The following is a 22,041-nucleotide window of genomic DNA, read 5'->3' as shown; positions in this document are numbered from 1 at the left end:
CCCCCCCCTTGAGATTCCCGGCTTCCGTTTCACAAACCCCAGAGCGGTAACCAACCAGTCTCGCACAAAAAAAAACTTCTTCCTATCTTGGCCGCAGATCGTAGCGCTGTCGTCCAGAAACAGTGTGGTCCGGGAAGGCTCCCTCAGATTCGGCCGACGTCACAGCTGGGCTCTTGTCTTTGTCCAAGATCTCTTTGTAGTCGGACAGCACAGTAGGATTCACCAGGTCCGGAGAGACGCGACGGCAGTGAGTTGAATGCACCCACCGCTTTCTGTTGGTCACTCGCACAGCCGTTCGAGTCGCCAAGAGGACCTGCTCGGGGCCACGCCACCTCGGTTCCAAGCTGTTCGCCCTCTCAAACGATTTCACCATAACATAGTCTCCAGGACGGAGACTATGGGCCTCTCCAATGGAATTGTCAGGGAGCGCTTCTCGAACCTGTTGATGAATAGAAAGCAAATCATTTGTTAATCGTGCCAAATAATCGTTCATCATTATACAAGGCACATCATGTAACAATCGCGGCTTAGGAACTCCCCATATGTTCATAGGCCTTCCAAACACCACTTCATATGGTGTGAGGCCAGTTCGAGAGTGGGGCACTGCTCTAAGAGAGAGCAATGCTAGCGGCAAGGCATCCGACCACTTCAATGACGTGGACGCCACAATCTTAGCCAGTTTCAATTTCAACGTGGCATTGTACCGCTCGACAAGACCTGCTGACTGAGGGTGGAACACAGCATGAAACTTCTGCTGGATCCCCAGTCCCTTTAATACATATTCCACAATTTTCCCAACAAAATGAGGACCATTATCGCTCCACAAAAATTAGCAAACTCCAAATCGAGTGAAGTACTCTTTGAGCAAAACCTTAGCTGTTGTCAAAGCTGTATTATCTTTCGTGGGGAAGGCCTCGACCCATTTGCTAAAAGCACACACCACCACTAAGACATACTTAAGGTTATTGCAGCGCTCAAGCTGGATGTAATCCATTTGAAGTACCTCGAATGGTGCAGAAGGTGGAACGAACCCTCCTTTCGGAGTATGCGTCCCTTTTGCAGGATTATGCTGTAGACATATCAAGCAGGTCTGCACTACTCTCTTAGCAGTATTGGCAATCTCGGGATGCTCCCAAACTCGCGTTAACAATCGAGTAATTGCAAGAGCTCCCACATGTGCTAACCCGTGTGTCATCTGGACCATCGCCTGCAAGTAAGCTGCAGGCAATTTCCATCTCTCCATGTCCTTACTTCTCCAACAACCCTCGTCATCCAGTATCCCTTCTGCTGCCCATGTTACAAGTTCTGCTTCAGTCGCTGATTTTTGGATGTCTAGTATCTCTGCTCTAGCATCATGCCATCGCTCGGCCTGCGACTTCGCTACATATATGGGGGAATCATTTCGAGACATAGCTGTTTGTCTTGCTATACTGTCTGCAAAAGCATTGCCTTGTCCCACTTTATCAGTGACCTTTTTATGTGCACTGCATTTAATTATCGCTACTTTCTTTGGGCAAAGCAACGCGTTTAGGAGATCACGCACCAATTCTCCGTGCATAATGTGTACTCCATGAGAGGTCAAAAACCCACGCTCTCTCCAGAGTAAACCGAAATCATGCGCTACTCCGAAGGCGTACCGGCTGTCTGTGTAGATGTTCACACATAGGCCAGCACTCAGTTCGCAGGATCTTGTCAAGGCTATCAGCTCTGCTGCTTGAGCCGATTTCTGTGGTATTCGTGCTGTTTCTACCACTGTCTTAAGTGTCGTGATCGCATATGCTGCAGAAGTCGTGCCATCTGGCAGCCTCAAACACGATCCATCAACCCACAGTTCCCCATCCACATCTAGAAGTGGCATATCCTGCAAGTCGACACGACCCTTTGCTTGTTCCTCAGTCAGGAAAACACAATTGTGATGTTTTTCTTCCTGACCCTCTTCGACCGGATAAGGCAATAAAGTGGCAGGGTTCAGGGTAGCACATCTTTTTAGTGTGATATGTGGCGCCAAAAGTGTGAGCTCATATCCTGTTAAACGTGCGCTCGTAAGATATTGAGTCTTTGTTTGATTTAACAGGGCATCTACTGCATGGGGAACTAGCACCAACAGTTTGTGCAATAACACTATTCCCTCACTCTGCCGTATAGCTACTGCTGTTGCTGCAACTGCTCGAAAACATCCAGGTAACCCTCGTGCTACAGGATCAAGAATGGCTGAGAAGTACGCGCATGGCCTCTGCTTGTCCCCGTGTGCTTGCACTAACACTGATAACGCGCAGCCATCTTTCTCGTGCACGTACAATGTGAAAATCTTTGTGTAATCTGGTGTACCTAACACGGGTGCAGAGCAAAGGGCCTGTCTCAATTGTTCAAAAGCATTCTGACATTCATCTGTCCATTCAAAGGGCATTGGTGTAGTTTTGGACAGTAACGCTAACAAAGGTTTTATAATATGCGAAAACCCCATGATCCACTGTCTACAAAAGGACGTTAGTCCTATGAAGGCGCGTACATCTCTTTGAGTGCGGGGGACTGGTGTGTCTAAAATCGCCTGAATTCGATCTGATGTTAATGCACGCCCCTCCTTAGACAAAAGATGACCGAGGTAGGTCACCTTGGGTCTACAATATTGAAGCTTTTTCTTACAGACTTTATGGTTGTTCTGAGCCAAAAAGGAAAGCAAAGCAAGTGTACTCTCCTCACATTGTGAACGATGTGCGTCAGAGCAATTTCACCTTCCCTAGAAATCTTATAATGTGGTACACGTGGCAAAAGTACTCCCACCTTGACAGTAATTCGAATAGGTGGAATAAGCATCTGTCCCACATCCGTATCTGAGGTCGCCCACAACGTATGAGGGAGAGAGGCTAATGCTTCAATTTCCTGTATGGTACAAAATCTGTCTGAATCTGGGTAATTGTCATTCAAAATAACTCGCACTCCTTCGGGAGCGCAGCGTATCGTTGCTCGAAAATATTTGAGCAAATCAATGCCCATAATGTTATCTGGGGTGTGAGGTGACAACAAAAATGGATCAAAGCTGAAAAATTTGTCAATGCAAAGTGCAAGAGGTTGTGATAATGGGCTAGGAGAGGGTGTGCCATCAAACCCTATACATGTTATCGTTTCGCCAGACAGGGGAGCCCTTGGAACCAAGTTTTTGGACAAAGCACTACGAGTAGCTCCTGTGTCAACTAAAAACTGATCAGTAGAACCCAAAATGCCCGCTGATACATATGGACCTCTTTGATCTACTGGCACTTCAACTGATTCCGTACCCCATCCTACGCAATCCTATGCATGCACATAATCCTGATGCTCCACATTCTCATCCTCCGAAATCTGATATTGATTTCGTCTATCAAAAGTATTTCGTTCATCCTGACCACGGCCCCTCGTTTCAAACCTACCACGATCACTTCCGCCACCTCTCGCTCCTGAATAATTATTTCTCGACCTTCCACCTCCTCGACCACGCTGACTACGCTGCTCACGAAGTACCGGACAATCTTCAGCCCAATGCCCAAACTCCTTACAATAGGCACATTGGTCCTCCGCTATGTCAGTACGACCGTACGACGCATTACTCCCTCCTCGCCTACCTCTATCATTCCCTCTAGATTGCGTCCCACGAACCTGCGCCAACATCACCTTCGTTTTCAATTCCTTCGTTTTCTTCTCTGCACTTTCTTTAGCCTCTAATTCCTGCCGTTCATAATACTGAGCCATAGTTAACAAAGACGCAGGGGTCGCCGTGGTCCAGGAACTTTCACTCGCTTTTAACCGTTTTGCGATCTCCGGTAGGAGATTAGCCACGTACTTATCAACAAACAGATGCCTACCCGTATCATCTGTTAACGATTGACCACTGTAATCATGAAACGCTTCTTCGAAATGTGTAAAGAAATCTGATACCGATTCATCTAACTTTTGTTTGCACGAAGCTAACATAGTCCAATCAATCTTTTTAGAAGGAACAAGCGTTTTTAGTTTGTTCAAAATAGCCGCTGGGAGTTCTAAAATTAAATCACATGGTTTGCATGCAGGTGCCCTGTCTGAGTCAGCCTGGCTTATTTCTTTCCAAGTTGCCCCAAACACAGTTTGATCATTAGTCTTACGAATCGACCTCCACATATCGGGCGGAAGAATTAACCCAAAGAAGAGATCTATATCAACAAGGGTCATAACACAAGAGGAAATAGCCCCCTCTACACCTTCATAGAATGCGGCTGGATTTTTACGAAGGTCAGGTAAAGCGTTTTTCAATGCCATAACGTCTGCTCTATTCCAAGGCGTATACACCCAATTATATACAAAATACCCCTTTGAGTTTGCTGACGTTTTATCATCATCTGTACCATCCCCCTTAGGGGGAACATACAAAGGTGCAGCTTCACGCATAGGCATAACATGCACTTTAGAATTCTTATCTGAACCCCGGAGAGAACACTCCTTAGACTGCTCTGTTGACCCCGGCACGGACTCCTTATCCTTTTTCTTTTCTTCCCGCAACCTGGACGTCTCATCCCGTAGCTGGATCAGTTGTTTAAAAAGGGTATCGACATCTGCAAGAACAAATAAACCTTTATCCAAATTCTCACGATGAACCGACACAGCCTTAGGTTCTAAAGTCTCTGAATATTTACGAAATCGAGTAACAACTTCATCTGCAAAAGTATTCAAAAAACACATCAATTCTCGTTCTGTCCATTTACCCCTTTCGGCAACAACGTCTGACACAGTTATATGATTTAAATTCAATTTCCGAGCACAACTACGCAATTCAGCGGATCTCTCCGCAGATAACCTGACACTTGGCTTATCCGCTTTTCCCGACTTATCCTGTTCTTCATCACCAGAATCTTCAATCGGAGCCGTAGGAGGAACGTACGGAGGCGGAGATCGATCTAATAACGAAAAATCATCAATTTCATTATTAAGGACAGGATAAAGTGGTCGTCGAATAGGAAATTGACCGGTCGTTTGCAAATTACGTTCCCGTGCCTCCCTCTCTTTCTTTTCCTGTGCCTCCTTTTCCTCAAGCTGTAAAGCTTTATCTCGAGCAGCCTTGCGCTGCTCTTTGTCCGCCAAGGCAACTTCACGCTTCATACGTTCACGCACCGCTTTCTCCCACATTCGCACACAATCAAACATATCCTGTCTAGACCTGCGCTGAAACAAACATTGCTCCACAAACTGAACCTTTCGTAAATCAAACGACCCATATAGTGGCCATTGCAACTCGGGATCAGTTCTAGTGTATTTATGCCATAATTTACTGTACAGTATAGGGGGAAGGCCAAATTTAACATACATCTCACGGTTTGGAGTTCCCTCTGGGGGAGCCGGCTGAGATTCCGCTAACCTAATTGTGGTACCATTTCCAAAACAGCACATCCCTCGGAGTGTGCTTAAAACAGGCATGTTCAAAAAGTACCACGAAAGCGTGATACCGTAAAAATGGCACTTACAGTACTTCACACAAATGTGCCGCTCAGAATACAAACGAAATTAGAGAAACATCTCTACATGCCTGCCTATGTGAAGTGCACTACACATATATATTCAAAGTTCACAAAGTCAAAATGTTAGCTAACTCAAATCGTAGTCACAATCATAGAACTTCAGTAAGTGTCCGTAGACTATCTTACCAATCACAAATCTTACCCAATCTCAAATATCCAGATTCCAACTGCTAAGGTCTTTAATCGAATCAGCCAAACGGGCACTGTACAGCAACGCAGACGATCAGGATCTCAGTCGGAGACCGGCGCCACCTGGAAGGTCAGATCAGAAGGAAGGGAAGAAAACACCGTGGGTGCCAAGACTCGGGTCACTCAGTGGCAGCGTACGCGTCCATGGCGAGTTTCCAATCCTTCGTCACGACCTCTCCTTCGGGCATCCGAGTCGCCGATGAGTCCCTTTGTGGTCGCCAATTTGTGGTGTTGGGTTCCCAAGGCCTACATGCTCCGCAGAAATACCCACTTACACCGAAAGAACTGTTGGCACGGAAACTGAAAAGTACAAAAGACAAGTTTATTAAGACCCCATGGGGTGGTGGTACATTCCTACAGCACCCTTCGGCAATGCAAGAAGTATCACACCGAACGTTGGTGTGAGTCCTTCTTTTATACACTTTACAGGTAATAAAAAGATAGGCGGTACAAGGTTACAGAGTTTATGTACATATATGGTCATTTTTGGAGCACAGCCAACTCATGGGAGGGGTTACAATTCCACTGGTCAGTTTGGCGGAACATTCCTGAGGGGTGACTGGTCAGCTGGGACTGCGCATGTACAGGCTTGACCGTTACTAAAAATAGCCTGTTGCTGGGCAAACTCGAGTGGTCAGCGGCACGGACAAAGGACTAAAGGGCATGCTGACCACGAGGCCGCTCATTCCCTAAAATGGCCGCCGTAGCATACAAAATGGCGTATCCGAGTAAGGCCAAGTTAAGGGAAATAACGTGTAGCAAAGCTAAGCGCTAACCCGGCCATTGTCAAATTACGACAAATGTATTGTTTCTAAAGCACTTACTGGCACATTCATCAACAATGCCATTTGCGATTCCTTATTAGCGAAAAATAAGGATTCACTAATAAGGAATAGCAAAAGGCTATGCATGTAGAAATCGCTAAAAAAATAGCGATTTTTAAACATTACTTAATTGCGACTCGCAGATTACTTAAATTGCATTTTTGCATTTGATGCAAAAATACCAGTCGCAAAGGGGCAGATTCTGAGAATCTGCCCGTTTGCGACCAGTTTTTGCTTTGATGCATGTGGACCTTAGGGCTTTATTTACAGTTTGGCCAATGGGGCACATCTGCCAAAACGTAGCAGCTGTCTCTTCCAGATATTCACTGTTCACTTGTTCTAGTTACAGTCTATGGAATGTGTGTGTTTCTGATGGCAGAGCCTCCTCCCACATGACCATCAGAAACCTTCAACTGGCGAGCTGTCAGATTTTGGACCATTGGTCAAAGTCCCTAAGACCATCCACCCTGAACTCCAGAGTGCTTTTTTCTTGGCCTGGACAGCCACGCAAAGCGTGGCGCTTCGAATAGGACACCAAAGGAGGGCGCCTGATGTGATGGGACAAAACTCAAGCACAGGCATTTCTGTATATTGCAGAGCTGCACATTTCCTATTATCTATGAAAAGGGGGCATAACTTGACGAGAAGAGCAGAAACACTCATAAAGGTTTCACACAAGGCCAAATCTTCTAAAACTGCATTACCTGGCTTTGTGTGAAAGCATAGCACCAAGTGAAATAAGGGGCAAGTTGTGTGCTATTCTTACATATGTAATGTACAATAACGGATACATTTTATGCGGTTTACTTGTGGCATTGGAACCCATATCGAAATTTCTACTGGAGGATGTACATAGAGAACAAACGTCTGCAAGGTACCATGGGGCAGATCTACAAGAAAGTACCTCAGCGCTGCATCGCAAGCCATTTGGCTGTGCCACGCTGCAGCACTTTCAGAGCACAGGAATGCGACATATCTACAATGATGTCACTTTCCTGTGCTCTCCCATGCGTTGGCGCACAAACAACTGCCATGCGCTGGCGCAGGCACCCTTGCACCATGGTGCAAGGATGCCTGCGCCATGGGGAGATTGTTTTTGAGGAGAAAGGGGCACCTTCCTCCACAAAAACAATCACTACAGGCATTTTCCTCTGTCAATGCATGCTGTAGAATGCAGCACGCATTGAAAGAGGGAAAAACGAGGAGAAATTAAAACATTTCTCAACGTAGCGCCTGGCAACGCCACCACTAGCGCGGCGTAGCAAACTGACTCATTTCCAGGTTTATGATTTCCCGTAAATCTGGAAATGTGTCTGTGTCACAGCAACACCCATGGAACGCCCCTTTCACTCAAAGTGTTGTGTGTAAAGGGGCCACGCACGGTGGCTTTTCCTGTCCTTGTAAATACGGGGCAGAGAAATGTGCTGCCAGTGGGTCACAAAAAGCGACGTACTGGCAGCGTAAGGGGCTTGTAAATATGCCCCTATGTGTTTAGGATTTTATTTCGTAAAACAGCCAAGGTTTTCAGATACTTCCACTGGACCCACCAGTTCTCTCTAAATATTGGCAACCTTGAATTTTGAAGCACGTAGGCTGGAAAGATTGTTCAGGCGTTTTGCAATCTGCATACCAATCCATTAGATATTTGATGAACGAGATAACCTGTGCGTCCTTCTTTGAGTTAAAACAGAGTGATACAAGTCAATCTGTGCCATCTTGCCAAAGTTAGACTTTTCCTGAGCAGACCTGTGATTCTTTTCCTGCAGTGCAAACTATGTCAAGTTCGTTCACTGGAGTCCAATGGAGGTGTTCCCAGATTAACAGCAAAGTATCTGGCTCTGTTGGCCAAGGAACACCGAGGGGCATATTAGCAAGGGCATTATCGCCGCATTAGCGGCACTTTTTGCCGCTAATGCGGCGATAATTTTATCGCCCTATTTACAAGCTCGCGCTAAGTCTTGTTAGCGCTAGTTTCCATGATTTCGCTCCCGTTTTTTATCACCTTGCATGCCATCTCTAATGACATGCAAAGTAGGCGTTACGGAGCAAGACAACATGGAAATAGTCGCTAACAAGGCTTCGCTTTATTTACAAGCCTTCAGCAAACCCGCTTAGCGACAATATTGATAGCGCTAAGCCACCTTTTCGCAGGATTTTAACACCTGCTTTAAAGGTGACTTAGGCAGCTACATAATGGGAGGTGGATTGCAGGGTTACGGTCACAGGGGCATATCAGCAAGGATTTCCTTATCTCCAATTCTTATCTCGGATTTTCAAGCGACAATGTCGCTTTTCGCCGCTATTGCTGGATATCATAGCGCTTCAGAGATAATCGTTGTTAATAATGCGCTATCTCGGCATTAAAATCCAGCAATAGCCGGTGTTAAAAATAATAGCGCTAACAGCGCTTTGTGATTTTATCGCAATGTGTTGATAATATGCCCCCAAGATAATCCAACTTTGTTTGGATTACTACTGTCCTCTCAACTATCAATGAGGTCTATGGGTCTCTTTATCTGTACTCTTGAAAAGACACAGCTCACTGGTCCTTTCTGATGATGTTTTTTCAGTCACCCCATAACTGCGTTCTTGCTTTCACTCAGTGCAGGCTCTACATGCTTTTTGTGTATGTGGCATGTTGTAGGTGTGTCGTGTGGCTGAGAAACGATGTGCAATGTGAGTGTGTCCTATGGATGGTATGTGCAAGTTGCAAATAATGTTGGTTTACCCTCAGGTTTTCCTTGTTATTTGTTTAGATATGGCAGCCTACATGCACAAAGCTATGTGGAAGAATGCCCCTACTATGATCTGTTCCTTGGCAAAACCCTATCTTCCTCACAGATCCCTAAGATCCAGCACTGCCTTTCTGGCTACTGTCAGTAAAGTCAGACGGACAAGATGGGGCGGACGCTCCTTCTCCTGGAATGCCGCGAAGGAATGGAACTCCCTGCCCACCTCCCTTCGCAGTGAACCTAGCCTTCTAAAATTTCGGAAGGCTTTGAAAACGCATCTGTTCATCTAATCTCTTCCTTTTTAGTATGACGGTACTTAGCGCTACGAGGCCTCCGGGTTGTTTGCGCTCTACAAAACCCGATTAATAACATGCAGCGGTCACTGGGTGCTTGTTTTAGAGAGGTATAAACATCTAGGTGGCCAGAGGAATGTACATACATGTACTGCCTGGTCAAGCCCTCTGTCTACCATTGGTACCTGAGTTCCCTTTCCCTTCTGTGTTGTGATGGATGCTGCCAACCAGTGGAGAATGCTGGTTTGGTGTGTCTGGCTGGGTTCTTCCTGCAACCCAAAAACTGCCCCTCTGATGCCTGCCCCCTTCCTGGCCTTTCAAAATCCTCAGAAGAAAGTCTGAAAAGGTGAATTTGCCTATTGTAGGCTGGAATTTCAAAATGTCAAATGTAGCATGAATCCTGGTTGGCTCTGAAGCAGGGTAAATACTGCCCTCCTTGGGCCAGTAACTTGTCTGGCATTTGAGGACAAGCTGATAAAGATGGTGAAGGAGGAGAGAGGGACATGTGCCAGAAACAGGGAGCCATGTGATGACCAAGCTTGGACTCTGAAAGAAGCCCTGCTGGTTGTAACCTACCTTGGAGGAAGGGGAAGTTGAAAGCTTGGTATGGAAAGTAGTGGATCAGGAAGACGAAGATCAAAACCCACCAGTCTGCGTGGTGGTCGTCTCAACGAAGTGACCAAGCCTTGAGCCAAGAGGACCATGCAGCCAGCTGGAAATAATCAGCCCAAGGGCGTCTGCAATATATACAGGAGTGAGGATAAGCAGAAAACTATTCAAGACTACAAATGGGATGAGCCTACATCGTCCCTGCTACGTTCATTCCATTCGCGACTGTGGGAGCATATGTGTTTTCATTTTCACACTAGGTTGTAGGGTGGTATCCTGTTGGCTGAGCCCTGTTGATCCTCTTCTAGAACTGTGTGTTAACAGTACAAACCCAGAGATGTTGCTCTTTTAATTTGGGGTTAGACCCCATGTATGTATCTTCTGTTTGTACATTTAAGGCACAAATCTTGCTAGTGAGTTACGGCGCACTGTACCACTGTAACTTTTGCTTTATCTAAATGGACGATGATTTCAGATTGTGTACATCAAGTTGGGTTTTACATCTCTGCTGTATGTACTTTCACATCACTCACTAATATTACATAACACAGAGTTGCAATCAGGGAATGATCTGCCTGGAATCTAAGGCCAGTGGAGTATCCACTCAGCCACATTTCTGCTAAGCCTAAATCCTTGTTGTTACTCTGTTGCAAACTGTGACAGTAACTGGTTTCCCAGCACCTCAGACACTTATCGCAGGAGCCTCGGCTGCCGTACAAAGTTACAATCCATTGATACCCGAATCCCTCATCTTTGCCTGTTTCATGGGATCAGGATTGTGTCTTCATTTTGGTTGGTGGGTTGTAGGAGTCTGACATTCTTGATGTTTGCGACCCTTCTGACAGGGTCTCAGATTCCTGGACCCAGATTTACTAACTCATGTTTTTTTATGCAGCCACAATGCAAAATGTTAGTTGGTATTTGCATCGCCTTACATAAAGAAAATGCAAATCAAGGCCCCCGCTTGAGCTGCGTTACATTACACTGTGTACGAGAGGCATTCATTGGGTGGAGCATGGGCCTTCCCATGCTCCACCCAATGAATTTGGTGCAGTCCCAAATTTAATAAACCTCGGAAACCTGGGAATACGTCAAAATGCTACGTCTTCCCCAGTGAGGAACAACGAGAAGAAATATGTTTATTTCTCCTCATTACTTCCTCTTTCTATGCGTGATGCATTCTGCATCACGACTGAAAGAGGGAATTGCCATACAAGATTATTGTGCAGGAAGGTATCCATTCCTGCACAAAAACATCTTGCCCATAAAACAGGCACCCTTGCATCTTGGTGAAAGCGTGCCTGCGTTGGCACTGGGTGTATATACAATTGTGCCTGCATTGGTTGTAGGCAGCTATCAGTGCACCAGCCAGGGAGAGAGATGAAAAGCACAAATTCCTCACCTTTTGAATGTTCCCCTAATGTCAGACTAGATCCGTAAACATTTTGGCAGTACCTCTGCACACGATAGGTTGCGCTGTGCGACTCTGCACTGATGTGGTTTCCACTTGGGAAATGACATGTGTAGCCTATAGAGGTGCCACTCCTGTGGGCTGACGTCAGTTCTTTTCTTTTCACGCCACCAGACGTGCATCCCGGGCTCCTCTTGTCTCATCGAAACTCCCTTTAACCTATTCAGATTGTAAAACAGTGTGCAAGGGAAATGTCACCTTCCAAAATGACAGGTTTTAAGCCTGGTTGGGACTGTCGCAAACAAATGTCTGTGACAGACCCTCATCAGGATTGCCTGTGGGGCGAACGACCTTTACAACGTGGTTGTTGCACATCTCTGTCATTACATCGCAAGTCGTTACAACGACTTGCACTGGATGGTGCTATACACAAAGGAATAGTTTGATTTACTATTCCAGCACCTTCCCTACTGTTACGTAGGCTGGTGTTGGAATAGTAAATCATACTATTTCTAAGTCCAGCGCCCTCCAGCGCAATTCGTTGTAACGTCTTGCGTTGTAATAACTGCAATGTAACGTACCGCGGTGTAACGACCGCGTTGTAACGTCCGCGTTGTAACGTCACATATTTGCCTTTGGTGACTGGGGTCAAGTTACAACTCTGTTTCAGATACAGAAGTCGCAGGAGTAGTTACAGGGTGAGTCTTTGTCTTGGCCAAAGTCGTCGGTTAAGTAAAAAACAAAACACACCATACATCTTGATCATGCTCTTGAAGTCGTTCAACTTTGGAGGCTATCCTGCAACTTGTTTTTGGGATCGTCCACCATGCCAAAAAGGAGGTCAATGTACTTATGGAGGGCCTCCAGCTAGGGCAAATCTCCTCTGAGACCCTCTTACATTTTAACGTGGACCATACAGGCACGTTTTTGGGCCTTGCTCTAACCCCCGGGTCAACCACCAGAATGCATGGTGCCACCACCATGCCTCGGGCAGCCCGGCATTTTTATCCCCGCACCCCTCTCCTAAAGCTTGGTGTTGCAGGTGTCTACTAGCAAAACTACCCCAACACATTCCCAACTACTCCTAGTTGATAAGGAATCAAAATGGGTGGAAAAATTTGGAAAAAGGGTCTTCTTGTTGCTAGCTTAGCACTAAGATCTGTGAATACCAGCTGCCTGCTGGGGTGCTATTCCTACTCCCTTTGGAATTCGATGGATCAAGTACTTCCAGGTGTTCCTGAAGATCTCAAACCTGTTCTCGCCCAGCTATACAGGATTGTTGTGATGCGGTCAAGTTCACAATTTGTTGTGGCTTGGACACCACAGATTCAATCGGTTGGGCAATTGGCACCAGAGTCATCATTTTCCGCCATGCTTGGCTGCGGTCCACCTGTTTTTCAGGTGATGTCCAGTCGTCCCTCATGGGCATGCCATTCGAAGTGGGTCACCTTTTTGTGGACAAGGAAGACTCTGTACTTGAGTGGTTGAGGAAAGTAGGGCCACGGCACACTTCCTGGGTTTATCTGCCTACCTCGCCAGCCGCATCAGCCCTACCACTTCTTTTGCAGCTTTGGTAGAGGTGCCACTTACCACTGGCCAATCCATCCTCCACCAAATGCCCATCAGTTTCATGGTCGAGGCTATGGTGCCCGCTGCCCATGCAGTCAAGGTCAATGGGCTGTCCATTTCACTTCGCCTCCTGCAGCCCCACCTGCCAGACCCCTGCAGCATACCCTTAGTGGAGCACAGTCACCCCGTGTGTCCGCTTATTCCTGACAGATCTGAAGTTTCACTGGGCCCACCATCAAGAGGACCTCTCCAACTACGTTCAGATTTCAGAGGAAAATCCAAAAGATCTGCATTGACAGTTACTGGGTTAGCACTTGGGTCAGCTGTAGACCTCTTTCCCTTCTCCCAGAGCTGACAGTGGTGACCGATGCATCACTTCTGGGTTGGAGTGCCTTCTGGGAGAGGTGCAGATCAGAGGCCTATAATCTCCTGCAGAGTCCTGGCTCCATATCAACCTTCTGGAGCTGAGGGCCATCAGCTTGCCATTAAAAGCCTTGCTTCTGACCATCAAGGGGAGGCCGGTACAACACCACTGCATGTAGTAATGCAACAAGCAGGGCAGGTGGGGGTCAATGACCCTATGCCAGGAGCCCCAGCACCTCTAGAAATGACTGGACCACCAAGAAGTAGCAGGATAGTTGAATGCCATGGCAGACAAACTCAGTTGTCGGCGTCTAACAGATCACGAGTGACAGTTACATTTGAAGGTGTCGTAAGGCCTCTGCTATGAAACAGGAGAACCTTGGCTCAATCTACTTGCCACCTCTGGGAACTGGCAATGTTAGAACTTCTGCACGTTGGGTTCCAAAGGCGTCTTTTGCTCAGAGATGCGTTTCCCCTTGAGTGAAAACTCGAGACGCCTTTATGCCTTCCCGTCATTGCCACTCCTGCCCTGAGGTCTGAAGGAGATCAGGATCAACTAGGCCCAAGTCTTCCTATTGGCTCTGGAATGTCCATGGATAGTTTGGTATCCAGAAATCCTGGTCTTTGGCATCTGTCCTCTGATCAGGTTGCCTGACCCCAAGAGGATCTGCAGAGGTGATTAATTTCATTTTGGCAGCTAGATGTCCCTCGGCTAAACAGGGACGCCTGTCGTTGGGATAAATTTGTAGTCTGGTGCCGTGCACAGCTAATAGGCCTTCTTCAGGAAAAGTTTAACCCCAGGCGGGTAACTGTGCTCCGCCACCGGAGTTTACGTAGTTTTGCCTACTCCGCGTTCCGTTGCGAATGCAGTGTTCAGGCAAAACTACAACTCTGTGGTGGAGCGTAGTTAGCCGGCCCCTCCACCCTCCCAAAATAATTAAAAGTTAGTAAAAGGCACTTACCTGTCCCATGGCTGCCTCCTGCTGGACATCGCAGCTCTCCTGCCTCCTCCTCACCGTCACTGGATCAAAAGACATTTGTTGATGGGTTTTTGTCACTGGGATCTTCTCAAGGGTACTCGCTTGCTCGCTTGATGACTTTCACTCATTTTAACACTATCTGGCACACTCTGGTATGGAATAGCACTGGACTGTTTAGCAGCAGTCACAGCCTATATCAATAGCACAGAAGTGTATTTTATTCCACCTACATTAAAGCCATCAGGCATCATCAAACTTTCCTGCTACATTTGTTATGATATGTTTTGAATCTGCTTGTTTGTGTTGTGTTCTTACCATTGGTTGATGCATTATCTTGTACGGTGGGGTCATGGTGGGCATCTCCTGCTCATGAGCTGAGTTCCGAAGGCACTGACCACTCTTACCTCTCTCCCCAGGTACATTGTGTTCCTAGAGGTGGACAGCCAGTCCTGCTCCGATGCTGGCGAGCTGTGCCTGGCTTCCGCTGATGGCATGGCCCTCTTCCTGGCAGCATTGGCAGCCAGTGGGAGCCTGGGACCGCTGCTGCCCTTTCCAGTGGTGGCAGTTCACCATGAGCGCGTGGATATCGGTAGGATGCGTCGACTTATGCTTACAACAGCCTGCACTGGTTCTTAATGATAGAACGTGTTCTCATATATTATTTTATACATTTATTGCATATAATGCTCACACTACAAGCAATGCAGCAAGGTCTGGATGTTGTAAATTATATGACTAGCTGGGATCTTTTGGACTTCATGAAACACCCAGAGGTGGGAAGAGCTCTTATGTCAAAGCCTAGTTGGTCCCATAGCGTATGGGCCACAAATCCTAATCTCTCTGTTCACCTTTAAGGTGCCAATCCCTTCCCTAGGACATCCTCCTTCTTGAATTGTGGGCTAGTGCATTCCTATACAACTTCAAGTAAGCTCTAAAGAGTCCCCTTCTACTTAAAGACCTACAACAACATGCTTAAGAAATGCTGATACATTCATTCATTCATATTCTGTGTCATATGCATGTATAATTCTGCGGTCATCACAGGGACCTGTCTGGACTTGTCCCATCTTGTTCTCCTCTCCTGTTTCTTACACCATCACCATGATAGTTAAGGTTGCCACCATAATTGAGAGTTCTTATGTACTGTATATTTGAACTATGTCCACTCTTTAAGATTGGAAAACCTGCATATTGTATCAACAAAAATACAATACAGATAAGGACCTTTCATTAGAGCACTGCGGGGCATATTACCAACAAGTAGCTATACTTATCGCTAATTAGGCTTAGCGACGATTTTTTTATCGCTGAGCATCGCCGGAATTTATCACTGAGATAACGTGCTGTTAGCAACGTTTATCTCCAAAGCGATACGTTTTCCGGTGATAGCGGCCAAATGCTTGAATATCGCTGAGAATACAGCGATATTCACGCATTAGCGACGAAATGCTCTTAGCCATGTTATCCACCTCCCATTGGATAACATGGCTAAGAACTGGTCTGGGCAGGTGTTAGTATTTGGAGATATTCGCGCTTAGCGTGAATATTTCCATCGCTACGCCTGCCTTGCTAATAGGCGATATCAATGTTAGCGACTGTTTTCAGTCGCTGACAGTTTGGGTACGCCCACTTTGCATGTCATTAGCAATAATTATCGCTAACATGCAAAGCGGGCCCCAAACCGCTCGCTATCACCTAAAAGCTGTTAGCGACAGCTTGCTAATAGGGTGATAGAATTATCGCCGCCTAGCGGCCGAAAACAGCCGCTAAAGCAGAGAAAATTCCCTATCGCCACCCTTGATAATATGCCCCTGCATTTCTCTCTGCCTTGTTAAATTAATAATAGCATTAATAATGTGCATTTATGAAGCATTTCTGTTGTTTCTAAGTGCTGTAAATAATTCTCACTGTTACCCTGTTTCATATGCCTTCATTCACTGATTTCAAATGGATGGAAGGCTGAGATAGTCTAGTCTGAATCGGGCATGTGCATGTTGGAACCGTGTGCTGAACTGGCTCAGCCTTCTTGACAGCTACTTATAATTAGAGCTTATATGTGGATGCGCCAGATCATGGAAACATAAGAGTGGTTAGATGATCCGTTACTTGGAGCGGCCCAGGGGTTTGAAACTTTGGTTCTTTGCCATGTACCTAGGCTTGGAGCTAGAAATGAGAAGTGCATAAAGGAAGGAGAGGCATGAGAGATATGAAGGTACAGAGTTAGAAACAGCAGATAACGGACCTTTGGGGCATATGTACAACAGAATGGCGAAGAGCAGTGTTACGCCATAATTGCTAAAGCTGCGCTCCATAATTCTGAAAACACAGGGATGCGCCTTATTTACAATAATATGGCACACCCCTGGGTTCCCTTAGCGCTGGTGCTAAAGTTAGCTGCCTAGCGCCAACGCAGGCACCAATGCACCCTAGTGCAAGGATGCCTCCGTTGAGGGAATGATTGTTTATGTGCAGGAAGGTGTTCCTTCCTGCTCATGAACAATCACTAATGGCAATTGTGCAGCACTCATAGAAGTTGCAATTCATCATTATTTAATGATTGTTTATGTGCAGGAAGGGACAACTTCCTGCACATGAACAATCACTACTGGCGATTTGCTCTTTCTATGTGTGTGGCAGAATGCAGCACACGTAGAAACAGCAAAAACAAGGAAAAATGTATAATTTCTCCTCGTTGCACCAGTTTAAGACCAGGTTTTCCCTGGTCTTATTTTTGGTTCTGCCCCCTATTTACGCCTCCCTTGTAGATAGGGGGCAGCGTCTTGTGGAACACCCACACCAACTCCCAGTGTCTGCCTCTTTCATGATAAAAGCGACGTGAATAGGAGCATCGTTGTTAAGCAACATAAAGTGGCTTTACGCCGCTTTGTAAATAAGGCAAGGGACTTAACACCACCAGAATGTCTCCAAAAGGGACGTTCTAGTGGCATTAAGTCCTTGTAAATATGCCCCTTCGTGTTCTGTTGTATACATCTCCAATGACACATTGGAGGGTATTTCCAAGGCCTTTGCCCCACCAGTGCATCACTTTTTATGTGATAAAAAGTGACAAACTGTTGGCGCAAGGGGCTTGTAAATACGCCCTGTTGTCTGGATAATTATGTCAAGTTCTTGAGGTAGCACCTGAAGTACTATGCTCACTCGTGAAGGACACTAAAAAACATTTGGTCCAGCTCTGAAGGACACATTCTGGGTGACCATAACCTTAGCAGTACTCTCATTCTAAACCTACTGCTAACCCTAAATTAAATTAATTTGAAATTAATTAAATTAAATCAATACTATCCCTAATCCTAAATGAAATTACTTTAAAGTGTAAATTGATACTATATAAACCAATAATACATTATATTATATAAAACTAAGTTAATACTAACTATAACCATAGATTAAATGTTTTTATTATATTTAAAAATTAAAGTATTGCTAACCCACCCTATCTCTATCAATTTAAATTAAACTAATTTGCATTAAATAAATAAAGAACCTTGGGGCATATTATCAACAAATAGCGATATTTATCGCTAAGTAGGTTTACCGGCAATTGTTTTATCCCCGCGCATCACCGGATTTTATCGCTGAGATAACGTGCTATTAGCAACGTTTATCTCAAAAGCGAAAAAATTTCCGCCGATAGCGGCGAAATCCGTGAATATCACTGAGAATAAAGCGATATTCACGCATTATCGCTAACAGGGTCTAAGCCATTATATCCACCTCCCATTGGATTGTCTACGCCTGTGTTGGTAATAGGCGATAGCGATGTTAGCGACTGCTTTCAGTTGCTACCAAGTTGGGTACGCCCACTTTGCATGTCATTAGCGATAAATATCGCTGACATGGAAAGCGGGCCCCAAACCGCTCGCTGTCGCTAACTGCTGTTAGCGACAGCTTGCTAATAGGGGGATAGAATTATCGCCGCTTAGCGGCCGAAAACAGCCGCTAAGTGCCGGATGCTTGTCCGCACTGTGCAATCATTGAAAACAGCCTCTTGCACAGTGCGAGCTCTCTTTTACTGCCACTGAAGTATATGTTTACTCGAGGGGCAGGTTTTTCAACGTGGACTGGTAGTTTCTCATCGCAAGCGGTCGCGAGCATACGCGACCACTTGCAATGAGAAACCTGACCTTGCCGGTTTGAGAATCTCGCCGGGAGGTTTATTTTCCATGCTCGCGATCCGCAACTTGATGTTGCTGATCGCGAACGAGGAAAAAGTCTCGCCGGGATGTCATTTTGTTTGCTCGCGGTCCCCAACTTGATGTTGAGGACCGCGAGCAAGCAAAAAATGACTGCTGCGCAAAGTAGTGCAAACTTCATAAACTACACAAGCGTAGTGTAGTGCTTTGCCCAGGGTTAGTGCAGAGTCCTCGAAGCAGGATCAAGAAACTTCTGCAGTCGGCTTTGTTGCAGGAGGAAAGAGGAAGTCCAGCAGGGGTCATCTACAGTTATTGTGCCAGGAGGCCCCTGATTGGTTAAGATACTTTAACACAGACATGATGTTTTTTTGTCTAAAACTTCATGAGAAATGAAGTCTTTGTATTGTTTGTTATTGATTTTAATGCCTGCTGTTAAAATTAAAGAAGAAAGAATAGCCTAATCCTCGCCTCTGTGTCCTTAATAGAATTGAAACTTTCCGTTACGAAAGCTAGGAAATTTCTCATTTTATGTAAAACCGTGATTGTTGCAGGATTCCAAGACTATTCTTAAAATCCTTGTGAAGTCCACAGATTTTTTTCTTGAAGCATACAGGTGCAAAGTTACATTTTATTACATAAGGTGGATGAATGGATTGATTAGTGGGCTCCTAAAATAGCTTTCCAATAAAAGTGTCAGGAAGCAATAAATCCGGCAGACACCTCAGTAATAATGCAGATGAAGCGAGGGTTATGCAGGAGAGCTGTTAGAATTGGCATCTTTTGGCGTGTTTCTCCATAGTTTTTGCTTTCTGACCTCCTGGTTTTGACTCTGTTTTTACTGGCGTAGTGTTTCTGCACACTTTTCTCACTGCTGATCAGTGGTAAAGTGCAAGTGCTCCTGTGGTAAATTGTGTTATGGATTGGTGTTTCCATGATTTGATATTTTATTTACTAGTTAGTCCCTAGTAAAGTGCACTGAGTGTGCCTGGGCCTGTGAATCAAATGCTACTAGTGGGCCTGCAGCACTGATTGTGACACCCACATGAGTAGCCCTGAAAAGGTAACTCAGACCCGCCGTTGTGGAGTCTGTGCACAGTTTGTAACTGCCATGTCGACTTGGCCAGTGCACACACTTGCCAGTCCCTCACCTTCCCCTTTCTTACATGTCAGCCACCCCTAAGGTAGGCCAAAGGTACCCCTGTGGGTCGGGTGCAGTGTATGTGAAAGATAGGACATGCCCTGGTGTGTGTGGCACATTCTGATAACGAATTCTGTGTCAGGACCGGAGGCAAGGATTATGCTCACCTTTCTTTATTATCCATCCTCAGCAATTTTAACTTTAACAATAAAAAAAATTCAAGTCTTATGAGCTCTGTAGTTCAGGGGTTATGCACAGTCCACCAATCAGTGGATCCTATGGGTCACAAGGGCATGCTGCTGCCAATACCTTTCCTCTTTCTTTCCTGCTCTCAGCAAAAGATAAGTTGTGTTTCCTTCTCGCTCATCAGGGCGAGGGAAATTATATCATTATTATTCATTGTTTTTCCACTTAATTTAACTCTGTTTGTATCGCGCGTTGCTGCGCTTTGTACTGGTGTGCGCGAGCGCTCGCCGTTTCATTTCCACGCTGTGGTTTTTCGTTTGGGGGCGTGGAAGTTTCCCACTCCGCTCTCGGCCCCACTAGAGGGGAGAGGTGCGGTATGCACTGTCTCTGGTAGGGGGCGCGGGTCCGTCTCGTTGGTTCGAGTCGTGCGCTAGAGAATACGGGACGGAACCACCGAGAACAGGACGAATGCTCTCACTACAGTTACACCGCCTCGGAGCTCTTGGAAGCCCTGACGCTCACACATGTGGGTCCGTAATTGAGACTGTTCTCCCCTGGCGCCCGTGTTCAAGCGGGTCTTAAGTGAACGTCGTGAGGCGAATTTGCATGTTTGTTTGTGGCTGAGGTGAGGAGCGCTGATCGGGGGCAGGCCCAAAGCATTAGCTGCCTGCTTGAAGATAGGGTGAGTCTCCCCTGGGGATCTGATCAGTCCAAGATATAGAACTCCTAGGAGTGCCCAAAAACAGTGACCCTTGCTCACGCCAAACTTCACCCAGCAGGGAAAAAGTTTTATACTTGGGGTACCCAAAACCTGTGCTTGTTAGTCACACCAAAAACACAGCTTAACCCCCTCCCTCCCATTAGTCTTGTAACGTCACGGCAAGAGCTTAGAGCGCCTGGGGTAATTATCAGTTTGTCTTCAGGACACCTTACCTCCCATTCGTCATGGAAGAGGAATATACCCATGGGGAATTCCTTGAGGTTATTCTCCTCAACGACGAGTTTTGTGAAGCAGTGGATGCATCCATCCACCAGCTAGTCTCAGGTGCCATGGGGCCCTTTAAGTGTCGCAATATGCAATTTACCTATGCATGCCAGTCTCAGCGCCCGCCGAAGCGCAAGAGAGCGTCAGGCATGGATTTAGGCACCTTTGACCGCCTTAAAAAAGTGTTCCTGGTCAGGCCTGATGGGGGACCCCAGAATACTCCCAGAGCCCTCTGTTTTTGGAGAAGAAGAGGAGGAATCCACTGAGGAATCCGCTGACAAGGCAGGCGCATCCAGGCCTTGGCGCCCTGTAGAGTCTCCAACTACCCACACCAAGGAAGAAGACTCAAACATGTTGTCCCTGAGGACCCAGTCCACCCCGCTCCTCAGAGTGCACCCCGTCGCACAAGGTTTCGGAATTTGTAACCGGGCGCTTATGTAAGCTTCTTGAGAAAGAAGTTAGAGATTGCCTCAGGGTAGATTGCCCACGCCCTGCCCTACCGGGCAAAGTGGCAATGACTCCTGAGTTTTACCCCAGAATGGCAACCTTCTTGCAAAAATACATCCGTGACCCAAATAAAGGGATCGACAGACCCTGGAAATCGTGTCAGGATAAATTACTTGACATAGCGGACCCTATCACCAAAGTCCTAGTGTTAGCGGAAGAAGCTAAGCAGGCAGGTACTCCACTTTCCCCATAAAGGATTTCCAACTAGGCACAGTGTGCGATTGTCTTTTTAGGTGGCGCTAATGGCGCGCTTTCCTACGGAAAGTTGACCCCAAGTTGAGAGACCTCTCCTTTTCTGAGGCAGGTGCGGTGGCGCAAGAAGGTCTATTTGGGGACCCGTTCATTAAGGAGCTCACTAAGTTTGTCGCCACATTCACATCATTAGATAAGGCGCAATCCTCCAAAAGTGGGTCTTTCACCCGAGAGTTTTTGTCGGTCACGGTAGAGGGCGTTCGACCGACCTCTTCTACACCCAAGACCCTGAACGAGGAACCGGCAAAAAAGCCCAGGATCCGAACCGTCAAGTGTTCTTCCAATCCCGGTGGAGATTCAGAGGCCGCTGCGGCAGAGGAGCACCCA

At 46.4% G+C, this 22,041-nt stretch overlaps 1 protein-coding gene across 1 annotated transcript in view; it reads left to right on the top strand.

The window, feature by feature from the left end:
• NOTCH4 (notch receptor 4) overlaps nucleotides 1-22,041 on the top strand; it is a 366,092-nt gene that overhangs the window by 292,853 nt on the left and 51,198 nt on the right. The window contains exon 27 of the mRNA XM_086924525.1: nucleotides 14,909-15,081. Within this exon, the coding sequence (XP_086780651.1) occupies nucleotides 14,909-15,081 (173 nt within the window). The remainder of the gene's footprint in view (nucleotides 1-14,908; nucleotides 15,082-22,041) is intronic.

This window comes from Lissotriton vulgaris, chromosome 5, assembly GCF_964263255.1.
Source record: "Lissotriton vulgaris chromosome 5, aLisVul1.2, whole genome shotgun sequence".
Taxonomy (NCBI): domain Eukaryota; kingdom Metazoa; phylum Chordata; class Amphibia; order Caudata; family Salamandridae; genus Lissotriton; species Lissotriton vulgaris.
Note: the sequence above shows the minus strand (reverse complement) of the source record. Positions and strands in the feature narration are given on the sequence as shown.